Source organism: Thalassophryne amazonica, chromosome 8, assembly GCF_902500255.1.
Source record: "Thalassophryne amazonica chromosome 8, fThaAma1.1, whole genome shotgun sequence".
NCBI lineage: Eukaryota > Metazoa > Chordata > Actinopteri > Batrachoidiformes > Batrachoididae > Thalassophryne > Thalassophryne amazonica.
Window position 1 is genome coordinate 89046691 of NC_047110.1, and position 13324 is coordinate 89060014.

Genomic DNA, 13324 nt, shown 5'->3' on the forward strand with positions numbered 1-13324 from the left:
ACCATGGCCTCAGATTTAGAGGAGCTGATCTTCATCCCAGCTGCTTCACACTTGGCTGCGAACCGACCCAGTGAATGCTGGAGGTCACAGGTGGATGAAGCCAACAGGACCATCTGCAAAAAGCAGTGATGAGACCCTGAGTCTACCAAACCCCCAAGTTTTGCTCTATTCTATTTTATTCTATTCTTTAAAAAAATAATAAACAGAGCAAAACTCATGCCACTGCTGTCTATTGCATCAGCCTGCTAGAAAAGTCTTGGTGGCGGGTTCAGTTATAATTGACAGTACGTTTGACCAATAGAGATATAGCTTTATAAGCGTGCTGGTGTCTGTTGTCCAATGGGAGCTTGCCGTGGGCGTGTTCACTGAGGGCTCTTTCCTTCTGTTCAAGGAGCGTGGTGAGGTCGATCGGTGGGTTTGGAAGAAGTAGCTGATTCATACTGCAAGAGTTGTGATTTATGTGAGAGTTATTATTCGCTCATTTGTCATTGGACTGTATAACGTTTGGTTTACCATTCAACAGACGACTTTTTCTGTTAGTGTTGAAGTCGTACCGTGTTGGTAAGTGGTAGCTTGTTCGGCTAACATGGGTTAGCTAGCTGGGTTTGCTTATGAGATTGGCAGCTGGAGGTTTGCTACACATTTAAACCAGTAAATAGAAAAACTTCGGGGGGGAAATGGTCCTTGCCTGTTGTGGCTGATTCATATAGTGTTTGTAGTAGTTCCCATGCACATGTTTACATGAGACACAGGTGACAAGGGACAACTCGTGTACCTGAACATGTGAAAAGAAAATTAACTCCTTTGAGACTTGATGCTGTCATAGGCGGTTCTTTAACTAGGCAAACCTAGGCATTTGCCTAGGGCCTCAACCAAATCTGCCCTCCATAGGGGCACCCAAATCTGACCATCCCAGCCACAGTAAATACACAAAAAAACTAATCTTAATTTGTTACTGATGTAAAGTAACAAAACATATTTATATTAAAAAAAACACGAAATATCAGCACAATACTGAATTAATGTCTAAATAATAGTTGTCTAAGCACACATACCCCCCTCCGTTGCTGTGCATTGGACTAGTCCATAATATGATGACGTAGCAATATGCGACATGACGTGACTTCAAACCAAAGCAGAGGGAACTGTATGCGACGAGGTGAAAATGAAGTGGAATTATGAAAGCGATTATGCTAAAAGAAAGAAACGGGCAGAAATCAAAAGAATTGCCGATGCACTGCCGAAATTAACGTCCTTTTTTTACACCTCCTGCTGCTACAGCATCCGCTGTAGCTCTTGAACTTGCGACATGCTCAGGCTCCGCTGTTGAGGAAAATGTTGAAGTGGAGGAGGAAGGAGAGGTGGCTATGGAAGCCGAAGCAGAGGAACAGGTGACTCTGGATGATGCAGAAGAAGACAAAGATGATTTGGTGGTGAGTAGGTATACGCCACCTCAGCCGTTAACCACCAGCAGCAGTGGAGACAATTTAATAATATTAGGCGACGACCCTGCACATTGGCCAGAAAAGTTGACAGACTCCGAGCGTTGTTCAATTGTACAGAAAGGACCAGTGCAAATACGAGGAGATTTCCCCCAGAACAAACAGGGCCGACGATTTACAAACACGTACTACTATTTGAACATGAAGAATGACGAAAAAATCCAAAGGTCCTGGCTTGTGTACAGCAAGACGAAAGACCGCGCTATTTGCTTTTGTTGTCGGCTGTTTGGAGATTGGAACAAACAGCGGATCAGCTCCGATGGCACAAACGATTGGAAAAATTTATCAGCCTTCCTAAAAGATCACGAGAAGTCTGCCGATCATCTTGCGAATATGGCTGCTTGGCGAACTCTTTATCAACGGCTTCAAACAGGTAAACCATAGATAATGTGGGTTCCATACTGCTGCTCACCACTTTTCTATGATATGAAGACTTTGAGAAGACGACAACAGTAGGACTTTGCGTTTACAAATGCTTGTGCGCTCTCTGTCTCGCTCTCTCTCACTCACACACACACACACTGTTTTGCCACTCACTCACTCACTCACTCAACACTTGAAGATTGAGAACTTAACTAGCTGCAAACCCAGTCTCTCTGTCTCTGTCTCTCTCTGTCTCTCTCTCTCTCTGTCTCTCTCTCTTGCCTGTTACTCACTCACTCACTCACTCAACCACTGCTTTGCCTGTCTCTCACAGCCACACAGCCACTGTTATTCCTGTCCACACACAAAATCTTTTCTTCAATCCTGTTTAAATGTAAATAGTGGTTTTCATGGACTCATATCCATTTTGTATTCTAGTTCTGTTAAGCGTAAGATCATTTTGTATCTCTGGCAGTGGAAATATTATTTGATTTCACATGTATTTGTTTCATTAACACATGGAGATTGTGAGCTCTCTCTTTCTGTCTCTCTCTCTCTGGTTTGATCTGAATAATAAACATCATTTTGGCAAATGCTGGAGTAATCTGAAACTGTTTGTAATGTGGAGAGTTAAGACCATTGTGTTGAGACCATTGTTAGTGGCAGTGCACTACTGGTTTATTGTGATTCTTTAATCTCAATTTAAAGCAAGGGTATTGGGATGGTTATTTGGTTTATGTGTGTGTTTCAAGAATGAGGGCCCCATGTTTATATTTTGCCTAGGGCCCCAAAATGGCTAGATCAGCCCCTAGATGCTGTTCAGTATGTCTGTCTGTATTTATGGAAACGAACTGTTGTATTCCTTGATTAATTGATTTTATTGGGCAATTGTAGTAGCAGGTTTGTGATCCTCAGGAAAAATGTCACCAAAAAGGTGCACAAAAATTACTTGACTTTTAAGACCCCATTCCTATTAGAACTGCAAAAATAATACTACTATTACTTCGACAAGGCTGGTCAAAATGATGCTAGTAATACATTAAAAACGACCTCTTCAGACTGTAAGTTGAAACATCCTTGTACATGTGATGTTGATATCTGAATTTAAAGAACCCATACATTTCAGCAAGCTAATACAGACTACAATGTGTCTTAAACATATATGTTTATTGCCAAAATGTATTTCAGAGACCGTGGTAATGCATTCTGTATGTAAAATTTTTAAGGTCAACACAGTAAACCTTAAAATTTCCATTGCGGTCCTCAGTAAAAATAAAAGAATGAATCCGGTGTCACGGTCTGAGATTACCACCAGTCTGAATTTACCAGGTAAAATTAGACTGTAGCAGCCACAGTCTGAACTTACCACCAGTTTGATTTTGCCATCTTGGTATATTGAGACTTGTGTGTTATTGACCCTGGTTGAAATTTGCCAAGCAAATATATTATATCATTTTTTAAATTGGAACCACAAGTAAATCCTGTCACTTTCTATTGATGCTTATTGATTTAACCATTATAATTCTGGTTACTAGTTACCTAGCTAGTCTGAAATTTCCAGCCTGCAAGTCTGAATTTATGTCCCACTTCAAGTTTTCTGAATCAAAAGTGTGTGGAAAATGCAGTTATTTCAAAATACATCTGCTCGGTTGAAGATCGCCGCAAGAAATGGTAAATCTAGACCTCCCGGAAGTTGGCCGCGAAAAAAAATCGATTTGCGCATGCGCTTGGTAAAATGAGACCGGTGCAAACTCAGACCACGTCACCGGAGTGCTGGTGTGGTCCTCCTCCCCCACACAGGTGTCGTCCAGTCCCCTGCTCCTGTCTGCAGACAGAACGGTTCCCCCCTAAAAAATCGGTCTGCTCTGCCTTCACTGGGGATGCGTCATCAGCCACGGTTCATGGATTATCGCCTCATTTTTGCTTAAACCTGCACTCCAGTCATCATCTAGCTCAGCGACAGATATCTGAAGCTTTTGTACAATTATTTCAACATAAATTCAGCATTATTTCATCATAAAAGACAGAGGAAGCGATCAGAGCATGACAGCTACATGATCTGCTAGCTGTTGTGTTCACTGTGCGTCCGTCATTTCAAAGCGTCACAGGTTATCAGCTTGTTTCTGCTTAAAACTGACTTTAGAATGCTTTAAGAGGTTTTACCTTGTTATCTGATGGTTAATAATTCCATTAATCCATTTGATCGTTTTGGGTGAAGAGACTCAGTCTCAGACGACCTGCTGAGCTCAGAAATGATGCATGCGTAGTAAGGGCAGGGCGGACCAATTTTTAGGGGTGGACTGTTCGGTCTGCAACACCAGGGCTGCAGGACTCTTTCTGCCACTTCCAGAAGTGGCCTAGCTTTTCCGTTCATATATAAGGAAAAGTGTGTCATCAACCCCTCACAAGTTGCCTCATGTTGCGCACATTCTGAGTTGCGGAGACAACATTCAGAAGGGTTCGTGACGCACGTGTGACATCATGGTGATGAACTTTGTCATGCAATTTTTTTTTTTTGAACAGTTCAAAAATCTAGCATCGCTCTGTGACTCCTGTGAGGGGATGGTGAACCCCTGCAAACATCTCGCGAAAATGTGTGATTTCCCATGCGAATTCTGTTTGCAAGCTGTCGCAGCCCAGGGAGGTACTACCCTTATCAAGCTGTGTTTATTAAAAAAAAAAGTTTTTCATTGCTGTCATACAAACAAAATTTAGCATGTGTGTAAGCACAGAAAAAAATCTGTATTTATCAAACAGCATTTGTGTGCACATCAGTAAATATCACCTATTTATAGATGTTCTAAACCACCATGCTCATGCCTGTTTATGGTCATTTGTATTCAGAAACGCCCTCATTTATCCATACAGTAGTGTTCAGAATAATAGTAGTGCTATGTGTCTAAAAAGATTAATCCAGGTTTTGAGTATATTTCTTATTGCTCCATGGGAAACAAGGTACCAGTAGATTCTCACAAATCCAACAAGACCAAGCATTCATGATATGCACACTCTTAAGGCTGTGAAATTGGGCTATTAGTAAAAAAAAAAAAAGTAGAAAAGGGGGTGTTCGCAATAATAGTAGTGTGGCATTCAGTCAGTGAGTTCGTCAGTTTTGTGGAACAAACAGGTGTGAATCAGGTGTCCCCTATTTAAGGATGAAGCCAGCACCTGTTGAACATGCTTTTCTCTTTGAAAGCCTGAGGAAAATGGGACGTTCAAGACATTGTTCAGAAGAACAGTGGTTTAATTCAAAAATTTATTGGAGAGGGGAAACTTATACGCAGGTGAAAAAATTATAGGCTGTTGAAAACAACCATCAAAATGGATAGAAGAATAACCAGAATGACAAAGACTCACCCATTGATCAGCTCCAGGATGATCAAAGACAGCCTGGAGTTACCTGTAAGTGCTGTGACAGTTAGAAGACGCCTGTGTGAAGCTAATTTATTTGCAAGAATCCCCCCGCAAAATCCCTCTGTTAAATAAAAGATATGTGCAGAAGAGGTTACAATTTTCCAAAGAACACATCAACTGGCCTAAAGAGAAATGGAGGAATATTTTGTGTACTGATGAGAGTAAAACTGTTCTTTTTGGGTCCAAGGGCCGCAGACAGTTTGTGAGACGACCCCCAAACTCTGAATTCAAGCCACAGTTCACAGTGAAGACAGTGAAACATGGTGGTGCAAGCATCATGATATGGGCATGTTTCTCTTACTATGGTGTTGGGCCTATATATCGCATACCTGGTATCATGGATCAGTTTGGATATGTCAAAATACTTGAAGAGGACATGCCCTTGAAATGGGTGTTTCAACAAGACAATGACCCAAGCACACTAGTAAACGAGCAAAATCTTGGTTCCAAACCAACAAAATTAATGTTTTGGAGTGGCCTGCCCAATCGCCGGACCTGAATCCAATTAAGAACTTGTGGGGTGACATCAAAAAGCTGTTTCTGAAGCAAAACCAAGAAATGTGAATGAATTGTGGAATGTTGTTAAAGAATCTTGGCGTGGAATAACAGCTGAAAGGTGCTACAAGTTGGTTGACTCCATTCCTCACAGATGTGAAGAAATCATGCAAAACTGTGGTTATACAACTACCGTATTTTCCGCACCATAAGGCGCACCTAAAAGCCTTAAATTTTCACAAAAATCGGCTGTGCGCCCTATAATCCGGTGCGCCCTATTTGCGCACTGAATTCCAAAATCTGTAAAAATGACCGACGTTGTCTTTGACTGTCGGAATATCGGACCATTTCCCGCTGACACAAGGATGTAATACGTAAAGTACGTACCCTGGCAGCGATAAACCAATCGGAGAACATTACGTAATACGTAAAGTACGTACGCTGGTAGCGTAGAATACGTACGCTGCCAGCGATAAACCAATCAGAGAAGAGTCCGTGGTACATACACTTACCTCCGCCACTCCTCCGGTAGTTACCGTATACTACAGGTATCCTGCAAAACAACATTTGTTTGTCTAAGGACCCCGGAAAATGGCGCCAGCGAAGAGACATGCTTACGAGGCACAATTCAAACTGCAGGCTATCAGTTATGCGGCTGGTCATGGGAATAGAGCAGCTGCGAGAGGAAACAAGAAAATGAACTGCACCAAGTTAAAAAGACCAAACGGAGTTTCCGCGGAAACAAAGCGAGGTGGCCACAGCTAGAAGACCAACTCGAGCAATGGGTCATTGAACAAAGAACAGCCGGGAGAAGCGTCTCTACAGTCACCATTCAGTTGAAGGCAAAAACGATAGCAATGATTAGCGGGAACCTGGCGTGTTTGATGGCGAAATTGCCCAGCTGTTCAATTCAGACACAGAAGATGAGGACTTCGATGGATTTGTGACAGAACCATAATAAAAAACAATGTGAGTACCATATTGTTAAATACCGGTAGTTCAAAGTTGTTAAAAAGTTCAAATAAACTCACTGTTTTGCTTCTGTGAACTTTTTTTTTTTTTTTTTTGTAGACTATATGTTTTAGCGTGCGCCTTTTGTAAGGGTTAAGTACCCGCTAATTGAGGCTGCGCCTTATGGTGCAGAAAATACGGGTAAATTCTAGTTTAGTGATTCACAGGATTGCTTAAAAAAAGCAGTTTGAACATAATAGTTTTGAGTTTGTAGCGTCAACAGCAGATGCTACTATTATTGTGAACACCCCCTTTTCTACTTTGTTTTTACTAATAGCCCAATTTCATAGCCTTAACAGTGTGCATATCATGAATGCTTGGTCTTGTTGTGAGAATGTACTGAATCTACTGGTACCTTGTTTCCCATGTAACAGTAAGAAATATACTCAAAACCTGGATCAATCTTTTTAGTCACATAGCACTACTATTATTCTGAACACTACTGTATATTGTAATAAAACATTCTTTTAAAAATGTGTTAGTTTCCTCACCAGAATAATGGCAAAAAGAATGAAGGAAAATAACTTACAAAACAGATTTCGCGGTGCTTTTGTATCAACTGGACACAACACTGGGATAACAAAAATAAACACCGAATAGCAATGAGTCTACCAGCAATTTTGAACCCAGTCATTCTCTGTGTTGCACGTTGCTTCTTAATGTAGACATCACAAACACTTAAGGACATATGTCTAAATTGATCATCATGTGAGCATAAACTTTCCAATTAACAGAGTAGTATGGTGTTAGGTTACTGACTTTATTTAAGAGTGTACTTCTTCAATTTGAGAACATACATTTCTGTTTTTCACATTCAGATTTATTGTGCATAACTTAATGTGGGGCAGCACGGTGGATTAGTGGTTAGCACTGTTGCCTCATAGCGAGAAGGTCGTGGGTTCAATTTCCGTGGAGTTCTCCCCGTGTTTGCGTGGGTTTCCTCCGGGTGCTCCTGTTTCCTCCCACATCCAAAGACATGCGGGTTAGGTGGATTGGAATCTTTAAATTGTCTGTAGGTGGGTGTGTCTGTGTTTGTTTGTCTATTTGTGGCCCTGCGACAGACGGGCGTCCTGTCCTGGGTGTACTCCGCCTCGCGCTCTGACTGCTGGGATAGACTCCAGCCCCCTGCGACCCTTAATTGGATTTAGCAGTAGAAGATGAATGAATGAACTTAATATGCTTAAACGGTTTCAGTGGGCTCTCAAAACTTTTGCTTTTCGGTTTCTGCTCTTGCTGCTGGATTTTTGAGATGCAAAACTGCCCAGTCAATAGAATGTCAGATATGGTGCTTACCAATGAAGCCATCTTTCAGGGTCGGCCTGCTTCGCTTCTTACCACTGCCTCTTATGGGTGGGTATTGTTCAGGGTTTTTGTACCATGATGACATCCAGAGCACAGTCTCAACTTGCTTCACACTAAGCCTTATCCCCAGTACACAAGCTTTCCAAACTGCCTGTTTATCACAAGGCTGAAATTTCCATCTCATCACCTCATATCTCAACTTTAGCCGGTTGTCAGGATGGGGATAGTGGCTGTTTACTGTTGTTCTAGCCCCAGAGAGAGGAAGGCACCAGCTGTGTGATTTCCTGCTCCCTTTATTTTTCAGATGATGGAAATTAATTGTCTCCAGTGAACCTTTTTAAAATTTATAGCTCATATTGTTATATGCCTGGAAACAATTTTTTTTTTTAAATTGGGCAGTAATACAGAAATCAGCATGTCCATTTACACAATGTCTCCTAAACTGTTTGGTGTCTGAAGGAAATTAATTCAGGTCCGACTTCTTCAAGGGGAGGCGTCTGTACTTATTTGATGCATCATGATGGAGAGAGAGAGTTAAGCCTTTGTTCTTTTTTTCATGCATCATATTTGTCAGTTACATCTTCAGAGAGAGATTTTGCATGTTCTCTATACATTTACGTGGGTTCCTAGCTGGTGCTCCAGCTTCCTCCCTCTTCCCAAGGTATGCAGTTTAGGTAAAATGTGGACTCTAAATTGACCATAGCTGTGAGTGTGCGTGAGTATGTATTAGGACTGCAGATATCAAATTATTTTGGATTTGAGTATTCTAAAGGTTATTTTAATCAAGTAATCGGATAAAAAATATTTTTGCATTTTTAAACTATCACTAGTCGCAGGGCTCTCCTTAAGTAGTGGTACAATGTTGCTGTACCACCATGCAGCTTTTTAAGTTTAGGGTGTTCCCTCTCTTTTCCTGGGTAATTAAATTTTTTTTTTCCACATTGTTATGAGTTTCAGAGGTTTCTTGGACTGTAAGTGCTGGTGGTCTTTGAAATTCTCAGTTGTCAGACAGGCTGCCTGTGAAAAACGGTTGTGGAGAGCAGCTTTTCCACAAAAGCCGCGTTGATAAATCAACCGCACCCTGTTGATGGAAAAATCTTATCAAATCTGAATAAAGGCATTTTTGAATAGTTAAACACGATTCACTTAAAGTGAGCATCCTTCCACTTCATCTGTGAAGGTGAAAGCTTTCTGTGGAACAGATCTTTTTTTTTTTTTTTTTAAATATACAAACACACTGCTTCATTAAATGTGCAATAAGTCTGATTCAGATGGTCCGCACGGCCCCTCTTTCTCTTAAAAGGCTTTATTTTCCTCCATGTGCTGATTTGTGCAGTTGTAGCATCCGCTGCTATGTTGATTAACTCTTACATTGGTTATGTGCATGCTCCAAGTCTTCTCCGGTTTTTGTGGGAGCTTTACAGTGCCACATACAGGCCTGGCATATATACTACAGCTTTAAATGAAGCCTTGAGGCAAAGAATTTGCTTTGAACTTCTTTGTCTTTCAGATGTTTCCCGTTAGGGGTCGCCACAGCAGATCAATGGTTTTTCATCATACCCTGTCCTCTGTATCTTCCTTTTTCACACCAACCACCTGCATGTCTTCCCTCAGCACATCCATAAAACTCCTCTTTGGCCTCCCTCTTCTCCTCCTCCTCCTGGTGGCTCCATCCTCAGCATCCTTTTCCCTATATACGATGGGTCGCTCCTCTGCACATGTCCAGACCATCTCAATCTCACCTCTCTGACTTTGTCTCCAAACCGGCCCACCTGAGCTGTCCCTCTATGTTCATTCCTAATCTTGTCCATTCTTGTCACTCCCAAAGAGAATCTCAACATCTGCAGCTCTGCCTCCTGTCTTTTTGTTAGTGCCACCGTCTCTAAGCCGTACAACATAGCTGGTCTCACTACTGTCTTGTAAACTTTCCCCTTCACTCTTGCTGATATTCTTCGGTCACAAATCACTCCTGCCACCTTTCTCCACCCACTCCACCCTGCCTGCACTCTCTTCACCTCTCTACCACACTCTCCATTACTTTGAACAGTTGACCCCAAATATTTAAACTCATCTACTTGAGTAGAATTTGCTTTGAACATTTTTTGTAATCAAATTACTCGAGTTACTGTATAGACTGGTAGCCTGTCCAGGGTGTACCCTACAATAGGCTCCAGCCCTCTCGTGACCCTTAATTACAATAATCAGGTTTAGACAGTGGATGTACAGAAGCTAACCAGTTTAATTAAGGTATTCATTAAAGATTTACCATTATATACATGCAGGCTACTATGGAAGATTGGTGGATATATCATTTTGAGCAGTTGCTCAAAGATCTCTAGTTCTTTGACACAGTATGACTACTGCTTAAAGTTGAGCACATCTAGAAACAGCTAGTTCAACTGGTTGTAATTGTTATTGTGCATAGTGTGTATCAGTTTACTCCATGGCCACATATAGACAGACAAGCACATTCGCACCCGCATGCACACCTACGGCTAATTTAAAGTTTCCAGTCCATGTAACCTGCACTGATGTTGGAGGAAGCCAGAGCACCTGGACAGAACTCGCGTATACATGGGGAGAACATGCAAACTCCACACACAGAAAGGCCACAGGTGAGAAGGAATCCTATGACCTTCTTGCTATGAGGCAAGACTGCTAACCACTAAGTCTCTCTCTCTCTCACTCACACACACACACACACACGACTAAATTTTTCTTGACTGGCCTAAGCTTTAGTAGTATGATGCTGTAGTCAGCTGATGCCATACATACCATTCAACTCTGTTTCACCTCTTTGAATGGAACATTCCATCTTTCACCTCATGATGTATTTGTACCATTGAACTCATAAACATTTATTATTTTTATAAAATCCTATTGGCCAACCGATACATCCGTCGAGCTCTATGAGGATGACGTGTTCTCCTTTTCTTCTTCATCCTAACAGTTGATACTTGAAAATGTTTTATGCCAGAAATATATTCAGAATTTGTCTATGTAACTGTGATACAAATAAGCCTACGAGGGCTGTCAATAAAGTATAGGTCCTTTTTATTTTTTTTCAAAAACTATATGGCTTTCATTCATATATTTTTACGTCAGACATGCTTGAACCCTCGTGCGCATGCGTGAGTTTTTCCACGCCTGTCGGTGACGTCGTTCGCCTGTGAGCACTCCTTGTGGGAGGAGTCGTCCAGCCCCTCATCGGAATTCCTTTGTCTGAGAAGTTGCTGAGAGACTGGCGCTTTGTTTGATCTAAACCTGTGAGACACATCGAAGTGGACACGGTTCGAAAAATTAAGATGGTTTTCCGTGAAAATTTTAACGGCTGATGAGAGATTTTGAGGTGATACTGTCGCTTTAAGGACTTCCCACGGAGCGAGACGTCGTGCAGCGCTCCGAGGCGCCGTCGTCAGCCTGTTTCAAGCTGAAAACCTCCACATTTCAGGCTCTATTGATCCAGGACGTCGTGAGAGAACAGAGAAGTTTCAGAAGAAGTCGGTTTCAGCATTTTATCTGGATATTCCACTGTTAAAGGAGATTTTTTTTAATGAAAGACGTGCGGACGGGTCCGCGCGTCGGGACGCAGCCGGCACGGTGCGGCGGCACAGGAGAAACACCTCCGTGTTGATAACCATTTGTAAAATTCAGGCGGCTTTTGATGGCTTTCAGTGGAGTGAGTATATGAGAAATTGTTTAACAGCTGGACATGTTCCAACTTGTCCTTAAGGCTTCCAACGGAGGTGTTTTTCCTGTGGCGGAGCGTCGCGGCGGCTGCGAGCCGACGCTGCAATCCGCCCGCACGGCTTTCATTAAAAAAATCTCCTTTAACAGTGGAATATCCAGATAAAATGCTGAAACCGACTTCTTCTGAAACTTCCCTGTTCTCTCACGACGTCCTGGATCAATAGAACCTGAAATGTAGAGGTTTTCAGCTTGAAACAGGCTGACGACGGCGCCTGGGACCGCTGCGCGACGTCTCGCTCCGTGGGAAGTCCTTAAAGCGACAGTATCACCTCAAAATCTCTCATCAGCCGTTAAAATTTTCACGGAAAACCAGCTGAATTTTTCGAACCGTGTCCACTTCGATGTGTCTCACAGGTTTAGAAAAAATTTTGATCAAACAAAGCGCCAGTCTCTCAGCAACTTCTCAGACAAAGAAATTCCGACGAGGGGCTGGACGACTCCTCCCACAAGGAGTGCTAACAGGCGAATGACGTCACCGACAGGTGTGGAAAAACTCACACATGCGCACGAGGGTTCAAGCATGTCTGACGTAAAAACATATGAATGAAATCCATATAGTTTTTGAAAAAAATAAAAAAGACCTATACTTTATTGACAGACCTCGTATTAGGGTTCTCATTTTTATAAATAATTCAATCTGCAACAACTTTAGATTGCATAATGAGAAACTTCATATTTATATTGTGTTGATGCACATAGATATATGCTGAGAAATGTTGATTGCAATTTGCATCGATTTTATCAAATTTCTAGGGTGTCTAAAACGTGGTGGGATATTCAGCAACTTAAGTGCTTGTTTTCAATTTAGAAACAGTTGTGACACATCATTAGAGCTGTGCAGTTAACTGTTTTGTTTTGTCCCCCCCCCCGAATTTGAAGAGCTCACTCAGAATGGACTCATCATTGACTGCAGCTCAAATCCGGGAGAATTTTATAGAGTTCTTCCGTAAAAATGAACACCAGTATGTTCACTCATCATCCACCATCCCCATGGATGACCCTACTCTGCTTTTTGCCAATGCAGGGATGAACCAGGTATGCTGTGTACATTTTATTTTATTTCATTTTTTTTTTTTTTTTTTTTTCCACTGTTTCTGGTCTGGCTGAAGAAACATAACTTACACAGGTCTCCTTTGTACTCTTGTCCTCCTAGTTTAAGCCCATCTTCCTCAACACCATAGATCCCTCCCACCCCATGGCCAAGCTGAAACGTGCTGCCAACACCCAGAAGTGTATCCGTGCAGGAGGCAAACACAATGACCTGGACGATGTGGGCAAAGACGTCTACCACCACACATTCTTTGAGATGCTTGGGTCCTGGTCCTTTGGGGACTACTTCAAGGTATTTGGGTGTGTATGTGTGGGGGTAGAATGGGTGCTGTTTAGAGAGTACACACAATAGATAGTGCTAGTAATTTGTATTTGATGGTGCAGCTAAGTCTGTCTTGATGGAAGATGTGCCCATTGGATGAGTCAACCTTTGGAGT

The 13324-nt window shown here is 42.0% G+C and overlaps 1 protein-coding gene across 4 annotated transcripts in view; it reads left to right on the forward strand.

Annotated features, from left to right (window-relative positions):
* Positions 1-366: 366 nt before the first annotated feature.
* Positions 367-13324, forward strand: part of LOC117516073 (alanine--tRNA ligase, cytoplasmic-like) — a 54244-nt gene continuing 41286 nt past the window's right edge. The window contains exons 1-4 of one of the 4 annotated variants that reach the window (XM_034176952.1): positions 367-460; positions 9359-9361; positions 12717-12872; positions 12991-13179. In XM_034176952.1, coding sequence (XP_034032843.1) covers positions 9359-9361; positions 12717-12872; positions 12991-13179 — 348 coding nt within the window. In that variant the 5' untranslated portion in view covers positions 367-460. Of the gene's footprint in view, positions 562-9358; positions 9362-12716; positions 12873-12990; positions 13180-13324 lie in introns of all 4 variants that reach the window. The other 3 variants (XM_034176953.1, XM_034176954.1, XM_034176955.1) reach the window with 3 other exon arrangements.